The sequence below is a fragment of the Impatiens glandulifera genome, chromosome 3 (genome assembly GCF_907164915.1).
Source record: "Impatiens glandulifera chromosome 3, dImpGla2.1, whole genome shotgun sequence".
In the NCBI taxonomy this organism is placed as follows: domain Eukaryota; kingdom Viridiplantae; phylum Streptophyta; class Magnoliopsida; order Ericales; family Balsaminaceae; genus Impatiens; species Impatiens glandulifera.
This window is the reverse complement of record NC_061864.1, coordinates 47,374,644-47,384,612: the sequence shown is the minus strand read 5'-3', so window position 1 is coordinate 47,384,612 and position 9,969 is coordinate 47,374,644. Positions and strand designations below refer to the sequence as shown.

The window sequence follows — 9,969 nt, the reverse complement described above, 5'->3', positions numbered from 1 at the left end:
TGACCCTTCAGTCACAGTGAACGACTGTTGGTTTCGTCTGAATTTTCGCTCCCCTCTCATCTCCCTTTTTCTCTTCTATATTTTGTCGAGTATGGGAGATGTGTCCTAATTTTGGATGTTTGAATCAATAGCTCGAGTAGACATTGAAATTCTTCTTCCAAGAATCGTTCTAGAGTATGAGCTTTAGTCATGATCTTAGGACATAGAGTCGTTGTTTATGATCAAGAGATCACATCTTAATTTGAAGACCAATAAATGAACACAAGCATCATCAATTTTAGATCCATATCCAACATCATCACATGCTTGAGTTACTTTGAGTTTTCGTATGAGAACTCGTTAAAGTCACGTTAAAAATAGGCCTCACATTGATTTAGTGCATCATCTCTCGGATTTTTATACCGAGATAGCACTTATCGCATGCTTTCTTTGTTTAGATAGTTGGATGTTCTAGCTACCCCTTTTGTTTGAATTGAATTAAGATTCTTCAAAATGATATAGGGAGGTCGCGTCAATCTTGTTGGGTGTACTAGTGTATAAGACATTGATGAGTGACATTAATTCTCGTCCTTGTATTTAATCTTCAATCGAGATTTTAGGGAATCTAAAGTTGTGGATTATTATTTAGTAATCATGTCGTGAATTGAAGATTGATGAATAGGCTTGTTCATCATGAATATCCAAGAACAAAACATGTACGACCAAAGTTTCAATATAAAATTGAAGTTCATTTCTGTGTGTTTTAAGTTTGTTTCCCATGTTCATATCAATTTATATTTGTCATATAACATTTATAGAATTGAACTACATCGAAATATTCAATAATAGAAAGTTAAAGTGCAAATATGATATTTTTACTCAAACAATTGTTTTTAGAAATTACTAGTTTTACATGATGAATGAAATAGGTACTTACACAGCTAGCCAATTACCTCATGAACGAACTCCAATTTATCTTGCAACAATCGAAGTCCCCTTGTTTAAGGATGAAAATCTCAAACCACTCATAGAATTGAAATTGATTCTCCTTTTTTCACTCCCTCTCCTCCCTAAAAAAATCAATCTATTTTCCTTTGATTTCCCTTTGATCTTATGACCTCTAACCACCATCCCCTTTCAAGACCGATCCTTTTGATCTCTTGGGGAAAATTGTCCACCTCGAGCCAAATGAAGCTAGCCCCCCTAATTTTGGATTTTTCCGAAGACCTGACGAAAGCTCGTTGGTCCGGAGCCTTATCCCTTCCTCTTTTGATGGCGTCGCGCAAATAAAGGACTTCATGTATAAATTAGCGTGCGATTCCTCAATGACGCTTCGGTCGCATCGAACTATCGTTGGTCTTCATCTGGACTTTCATCGCCCATCTTATCTCCCTTTTTCTCTTTTGCCTTTGGTTGGGTATGGGTGATGTGCCCTTACCATTGATCATTTGCCTAAAAAAATCCATACTCTAATAAAGTCTTTTGCCTCCATTTCCCTCTCTTCTTGTCTTTGGGGCATGCTTCGCTTGACTCGGAGTTTTGGGATAGGGGTGAATGATTGCAACTAGTTACTAAATGTATTATTTTTTTTTAATCTACAAAACAAAAATAACACAAATTAATTAAATAGATAAAAATTTATTTTAATTTATTTTAATTAATTTAATTTACGAGTCTAAATTTTAATTATAAAAAGGGGTAAGATGTGAGAGTCTATAATATTAAAATAATTAATAAAAATAATATATAGAAATATAAATATAGAAATTAATGTGAATTTTTTTTAATAAAAAATAACATATTAAATATATAATTATAAAATATATATTTAAATATATATATATATAAAGAAAGAAATTAATAGAAATAAAATTATATAAAATATGAAATTAATAAGTGAGAGAATATATAATATATAAAATTAGAAAGAATATTAAATATATAATTTAATTTAGAAAGAATTTAATTTGTAAAAATAATATATTATATATATATAAATATAATTGTTTTTTAAGTTATTATATATATATATATATATATATATATATATATATATATATATATATATATATATATATATATATATATATATATATATATATATATATATATATATATATAAAGTGAGAGAAAATTCAAATAAATATATATATATGGAAGAAATATTTAATCTATAAATATTAATTTGTTTAAAAATATTATTTATATTTTATGTATAAATAAAAATAAGTGAAATAAAAAAATAATAATAATATATCATCCCAAGAAAGAAAAAAAGCATAAAGGGAAAAAGAAAGAAAATGAAAAAAAATATTATTTATTCAATTAATCATATTTCTCATTTATTTTTTCCCATTTCAAATTCTCTATCATTTATTTTTATTTTTATATATTTTATGTTATTTATATATATATATATATATATATATATTAATAATTAAAAAAAAATATAAATATATATATATATATATGATAAGTGAGAATATTAAATATATATAAATAAATAAAAAGAAAAGTTATATCTTTTATTTTGTTTAATGTTGGTGATTTAAATAAATAAATTGATTTATAAATAAAATAAAAATATTATTGTATATTATATAAAATTTAAGTATAATAAAAAAATGAAAAATAAAATAAATAAATAAATATATAAAAGGTTTTTTTATATAATTTCTGGTATAATTTTAAAATACAAATATAATTATGACCGAGAATAAATATATATATATATATATATATATAAATATATATATATATATATATATATATATATATAAAGTGATAATTTATTTTTTAATTAATAATTTATAAAAGTTCATATATTTATTATATATATAATTACGAAAAAGTGAATATTTAAATATATATATATATATATTTTATATTACATAAATCTTTTTTTATGATATATGAAATATATATTTAAATAAATAAGGCTAAAAATTATGTAGTTTAATGTTGGTGAATAAATAAATTAATTAATTTATAAATATATTATATAATTTTTTATGTATAATAAATATAAGTGAAAAAAAAATTATATATATAAAAAAAAAAATTGGTTTAATTTATGATAGTATTTGATATAATATATATATATATAAGAAAATAAATTAATATATATATATATATATATTATATAAATATAAACTTTATTATGATTGATAAAATATGAATACGTGTAATGAGATAAAGATGTAAATATTTATATATTTTAATGAAAAGGAGAATTTATTTATTTTATCTTTATCTTTTTTAATTATATAAAAATATAAAATAATTTATAAAAGTTTCATAATTATATATATATATATAATAAAAAAATTGACAGAATATAGATATATGTTTATAAAATATATATTTTTTATTATATATGAACTTTTATAGATATATAATTATATATATTAATTTATATATAAATAAATACGAAAAGGATGATTTTTTTTATATAAATATTATATATTGAAAAATAAATTAAGAATTAATAAAAAAAAAATTAATTATGGTTAGAGGTGTAATCTATTTTTATGATATATATAATAAAAAATTAATTAAGTGAGAGAATATTTATTATATATTAAAAAAATTGAAGATAAAGATTATTTTTTTTTAAATGTTTTAATATGAGGATAATTTATTTATTTTTTTTTATAAAAATAGGTATATATATATATATTAAAAAAAATGAGATATATATATTTATTATATGAATTTTATAAATAAATATTTATATAACATAATATAAGTGTTTTTCTTTATTGTTACATCATCTTTCTCGTATTACCGTTCTAACATATATATATTTAGAACCGTAATACACCACTTATTTGTGAATTCAAAACGATTTTTATTAAACTGAACTTCAATTTCTTTATTTATCAAACGTGTTGCAAGGAAAATATGCGACGAGTTATTTAACTCCAAATAGAAAATTTAAGAATATAATAGACTATTAATTTAAGAATTTTGAACAACTTAATTTGATGAAATATTTAACAAAATATATTATTTGTTTTTTTATAACTATAATCAAAGGTAATTTTAAAATATAAAAATATAATAGACTAGTACTCTATTCTAGAGATTTGTGGAGGATTTTCGATATGGTGGCAATTCAGATCAGATTGACGAACTTAGCGCTATTAACATAAATAGGAAAATTTTCGTGTGAATCGCACGTATAAAAATAAAAACAAAATAAAATATATATATATATAATAATAATATATATTCAATATGTAAAATTCTTAATAAATCACAAATAATATATTAAAATAAAAAATAGAACGTTTTCATTCCACGTTTTATTCACTTCGGTAAAACAACTTATTTTCTCACATATTTTTCCGAATGAATCTCTCATCTCGTGACTTTACACTTTCACTTTGTCAATCAAATATTTGATTCATATTTTTTTAATAATTAGTATTGTGACCTCACACATTGGTCAATCAAATATTTGATTCATATTTGTTTAACCACTTTCAATTGATACCGGCCTATTATCCCTCGGCAAACCACATCTATATCACACTTGGTTAAAGAGATGTACTTGTTTTGTTAGGTTGCAAGTTCGAAACATACAAATAATATTTTTAATTTTATTTTTAATCGTTTTAAATTTATGGGCGGGTCAACCCACAATCCGACCCAAGTATTCATTTACTCTCACATATATATCCAAATTAACCACAGGTCTCGACCCGGCAATCCGGACACTTTAAAAATTAAGCATCATTATATATATATAAATTAGTTAGTTAAAAATTTCAACTTTTATTGTTAAAATGTCTTCGTGTTCATCAAATTTGGTGTTGAATTTAAAATGTAAAATGTTGTTAGCTTAATTGGTTAAGAGGTTGTACTTGTTTAGTTAGGTTGCAAGGTCGAAACATACAAATAACATTTTTAATTTTATTTTTAACCGTTTTAAATTTATGGACGGTTCAACCCACAATCCGACTCAATTATTCATTTACTCTCACATATATATGTAAATTAACCACAGCTCTCGACCCGGCAATCCGAACACATTAAAAGTTAAGCATCATTATATATATATATATATATATATGATATGTTTATTTATAATTGAATCTGGACTTGACCTCGTTAACTTGATTGACCTAAATCAACTTAAATTCAACTCGATTTAACTAAATATAATTAATATCATATATCTCTATTTCAAATTAAAATAATATTAACACAAAAGAATAATGAAGTTAAATCACAAATATACTTACTAGTCGAGTAAAATAAATAAATATAACTTGACACAGTGACGTCAATAAGTTACTCTGATTGTTAGGGATGGGTTGACGGTTGCATAGTAGTGACGCTGCAAGATCGGAGAAAAAGTGAGGGAGTGAGAGTCATGAAAGGCGGACCAATTTTGAGAATGGAATTGGATGTTTTGAATTTTTGAGCGACGGGCTAAAAGGTAGAACATGTAGGAGGAAGGAGTCAAGTTGAAACATATGAAATATTTCAAATTTGAGAATGAAAATGAATGAGTATGAAAGAACAAATATAAAACCTTACAAAAATAAATGGTAAACGGGTTGGTGGTCCAATTTATTTCAAATCGATCTGATTTTGACATATTTATTAATTAAGTTAAACGGTCTTATCTGATTTTGACTCAAACCCAAAAATACATTATCCAAACTTTATTTTTTTTCTTATTTGGTTCGTGTCATGTTTTGTGTCAAATAGAAATACTAGCCCTATTCTCGGGAAAGGCTGATCTACTTGGGTAGCTCAATTCCAAAGTGTAATTGAAGCACCTTCTTAGGGTTAGGCATAAACGCGGGTTCGATAAATATATCGTTATAAAAAGGTGAGACGTGATGTCAATAACATAATAAAACATGCTAAAAATGAATAATTTTATTAATATTTTTTTTAAAATCTCCAAAATTATAAATTAAAAATTAATTTTTTAAACATATCTCCATATTTATCTTGTTCAACTAAATTGTTGATATCAAATCTATCTAGAAACAAATATAATAATTATCTCCCAATTTTCAACAAGATTCACTCAACAATATCTCGAACCCCATAAATATTTTCAAACAAACCAATATTCTCATCTTAAATAGTTATAAAAAAATTAATTTAATTTGGATATTGTTTACTTCCTCGAGTTAATCTTAATTTAAACTTTGTTATAAAAGGTAAGTATAATTTATCAATTTAAATATTTTTTTTTAATTTTTGTATATTGTGGGTAAACATATTTCTATTCCTAAACCTGAAAATAAATATTTTGCAAAAATATAATTAACTATTTTTATAAAATTTCAACTAGAAGTCTCTTATAATTTACCAAGAATAAAGTAAAGTCAGTTATTTTGACCTATTATTTTATTATTATTTATCTATTTAATTTAAAGACTATTACTTTACAACATTTGTGATCATCTTGTTCTTGTGTTAGTGTTTAGGTTGTGTTGAAGAACAAATCCCAAAGCGTCGTCGTTCTGGGAAGTCCCTTTGTTCATTCAGATCAGTCAGTCCCAGGAAGGAAAAACAACGCGAGATAACATACCATATACGTCTTCTTTCTTTGATTCGTTTGCGTTTAGGGTTTAGAATTCGTAACTCAAATTATCCTTATATAGATCTCTTTCAGGTAGTATAAATACATGTTAATTTCTGTCTGCGCCACCCTCATTCCTTTTTCTCCGCCTCTTCTTTGTATCGATCTCAGAAGACAACCCAAATTCGATTTCAGTCTGAATTGGGATTAGGGTTTACTTTCTTTCCCTAATTCAATCATAGAATGGCCGATCACGATGACGAGGAATTCAAGATGGCCGTACGAATGAGTATGCAATTAGAAACTCCTGAACCCAAGAGGAGTAAGCCTTGGGAAAATACTACAAACGAAGGTGAGGAGTCGGAGATGATCACAAGGAGACTCCAGAGAGACCTTATGGCTGCGGCGGCCGAGAAGCGAATGCTGTCTATGACGAACGAAGCTGATCCAACTGAGACGACGAAGGTGGAGAAAGATGTTATTTTTGAGCAGGCAGAGGTTGGGAATTCTTCTGATACGCTAATGCAGACTGTTTCTGATGATTCCCATGATTCCCAGACCAACTTTGGCATTCAACTTTCACCTGTTGAAGCTAACAAGTTGTTTTCGATTGTGTTTGGAGATGATGTTACGAAAGCCATTATAGCTCAGTGGAGCAATCAGGGAATCAGGTTAGTTGAAACTGTAGTTTTAGTTCTTGATCAGATTGAATTAGATTGGTAGACGAAACTAACTAGGTTAAATGATGTTTTCTGCACTTTCTTTTGTGATAGGTTTAGTCCTGATCGCGATACATCCATGGGATTAGTGCAGCACGAAGGAGGGCCCTGTGGCGTATTGGCTGCAATTCAAGTAATTCATGCTTCTACTTGATGTTTTATCATTTTTATAAATCATTTCAAGTTTGTTGTTTTGATAATTCTTCATATGGTTTTGTTTCAGGCTTATCTACTCAAACATCTGTTGTTCTCTTCAGAGGAATCTGTTGCACCTGTTGAAGATCTTACATCTTTTACTGATGAAGAAAAGTCAAGGTGATGATTGTTTTCTGATTTGTGCACCTTTATTTGCTTGTAAATCATAAAGGAAGTTAGGTTTTCATATTTGGATACAAATTCATTTTGCTTTATGAATATTTAAAATTGGCGCTGCGCAATTATTTATTGTCGTTAGCTTCTTGTCGTTAGCTATTGTCGTTAGCTTCTTGTTAACTCCGTTAAGTTCTTAATGTCAATTATTTGCTAACTATTCTTTATTCTTTCTAAAATGTATATCAAACCATTGAGGGAGTTTATATTTCCTTTTATTTTAGCTTCTGATGAACTTGCTATAACCTCTTTCATTGGGTTGTAGGGCTCTAACCAAAAGTATGGCGGAGATTCTATTCTTGTGTGGAAACGGTGATAAAGCTGTTGTTGCAAATCTGAGCATTTTCAACAATACGAATCAGGGATCTGAAAGTTCTATGAACGATGTAAGTATATAATTATGGTACAGAGGTATATGATTGCTATTTGTTCGCGATGCTTATTTAGTTCCTTGCAGGTGATTGCAAAATCTCTTGATGGCTTTTCTGGTTCTGAGCTGCAAAAAGTTCTGAGAGTTCAGTCTTATAAATCAAAAGAAGAGGCAATAGAAAGACTTGAAACCATGCTTCCAGTTTTCAACAGCCGGATGGGAGCATTGCTGTTTCTCATTTCTGCTTTACTTTCCAGGGGACTGGTATGTTCTTCCTCAACCTCGTATATAGTTTTCATTTCGCTAAAATTATCCTGTTTAGAAAGTTTCTTGGATCAGCTCATGAACTGTGTAATGGGTTAGGTCTTCTTTCATCAAAAAAGTGATAAATATTTTAGTTGATTTGATCTGATTGATGAGGTTATTTATTCAAACATTAAAACAAGAGTTAATTCTTCTTTTGTTTCTTAACTTACCCTTCTAGGATTGCATTCAAGCGGAAAGGGATGATCCGACCCAACCTTTGGTTACTGCTCCATTCGGGCATGCATCACAGGTACTTACATTTAGCAGTGACTATGCTTCATTTGTAAAAGAATTTGTTTGTTTGTTTGTTTAGTAATTTTGGTTGGTGCAAACTTGGGAAACAGGAAATTGTAAATTTATTACTGTGTGGTGAAGCTGTGGCCCATGTGTTTGATGGGCAAATGGACTTAGGTGGTGGGATGTCCTTAAGAGGGATATCAAAAAAAGTGCAAGTAGGATTCCTAACACTAATGGAATCCTTGAACTTCTGCAAAGTTGGTCAGTTTCTCAAATGCCCGAGATGGCCAATCTGGGTTGTCGGAAGCGAGTCGCACTATACAGTCCTATTCGCTCTGGATTCATCAGTCCAGGATGAGAATGAATTTGAAAGACGAGAATCCCAGGTGCGAAGAGCTTTTGACGCAAGGGATCAAAGCGGGGGTGGCGGTTTCATCAGCGTCGAAGGCTTCAATCAAGTTTTGAAAGAGACAAGCATCAGTCTCCCCATGCAGAAGATGGATAATCTCTGCAATTCGGGTTTCATCGTGTGGAGCGAATTCTGGCAGACGCTCCTGGATTTAGACAATCGTCTCGGCGGGTTAAAGGATACAACTGGCTTAAATGGGAAGAAAGTATTCAACGTTTACCATTTCAATGGTATTGCCAAATCAGTTCCTGGATGCCAGATGCTAATACAAAGGCCGAGGTTTACTCAATTGAGAGTTTCAGTTCCCCCCAAGTGGACTCCTGAGGAATTCATGTCGTTGACGCCTTCTACGAGTTCTACTGCTGATTCGGAGCCGGTGTCGCAGCACGCCCCGTTGGTTGATTGCATCCGAACAAGATGGCCCAGAGCTGTTTGCAACTGGGTTGGAGATTCACCAAGTATTGTGTAGAAGAAGAAGTCTCCTTCATTGGATTTGGTTTATTGATTGGAAAGTGAAAGAAGAAGTGTAATGTAGACTATTTATTTATTTGGATTTTAGACAATTTATAGACTGAAATTGAATTGAGGAATTGGGAAATTGGTTTTCTTTACAAACTACAATTATAAACTAGATTGATTGAGTAAACAAAATAAGTAAAACAAGGGTTTTGTTTCTTCTTCCATTAAGAACAAGTTTCAGTAGTAAGTAAAACAAAAACAAGAAAATTAGGGTTTAGGGTTTTATGAGTGAAGTATCATCATAATCTATATCGCTACTATTGCCTGGCTCCATTCTGTCTGCCGGTAAGAAAGACCTACATTGCATTGTATCGATTCCTTCTGTTCTTCCTTTCTTCTTTCCTTCCTTCATTTCCTTGGATTTTACTGAACCATTAGGTTGTAGACGACGGATGAACGGTCATCGTGCGGTAGATAGATGTTTTCACGGCGAGTGGTTGTTGAAGATGGTGAAGCAAGAAGGAGAGACATTTTCAGAGAAGAAGAAGAAGAAGAGGAAAGAAGAAGAATT

General features: G+C 28.8%; 1 protein-coding gene across 1 annotated transcript; it reads left to right on the top strand.

The window, feature by feature from the left end:
- The first annotated feature begins 6,418 nt into the window (after positions 1-6,418).
- LOC124931831 (ubiquitin carboxyl-terminal hydrolase MINDY-3-like) lies at positions 6,419-9,570 on the top strand. Its single transcript, XM_047472403.1, has 7 exons — positions 6,419-7,200; positions 7,303-7,381; positions 7,472-7,563; positions 7,883-8,003; positions 8,075-8,251; positions 8,472-8,543; positions 8,638-9,570. The coding sequence occupies exons 1-7, from the start codon at positions 6,773-6,775 to the stop codon at positions 9,406-9,408; spliced, it is 1,740 nt and encodes a 579-aa protein (XP_047328359.1). The 5' UTR covers positions 6,419-6,772; the 3' UTR covers positions 9,409-9,570.
- Positions 9,571-9,969: the final 399 nt, after the last annotated feature.

What these genes read in the sequence shown, in the direction of transcription:
- LOC124931831 (XM_047472403.1), top strand. Translation starts at nt 6,773, where the DNA reads ATGGCCGATCACGATGACGAGGAATTCAAGATGGCCGTACGAATGAGT. An exon ending in GCGTATTGGCTGCAATTCAA is followed by an intron (nt 7,382 to 7,471) that starts GTAATTCATGCT and finishes GTTTTGTTTCAG; the next exon opens with GCTTATCTACTCAAACATCT. An exon ending in CTTTACTTTCCAGGGGACTG is followed by an intron (nt 8,252 to 8,471) that starts GTATGTTCTTCC and finishes TTACCCTTCTAG; the next exon opens with GATTGCATTCAAGCGGAAAG.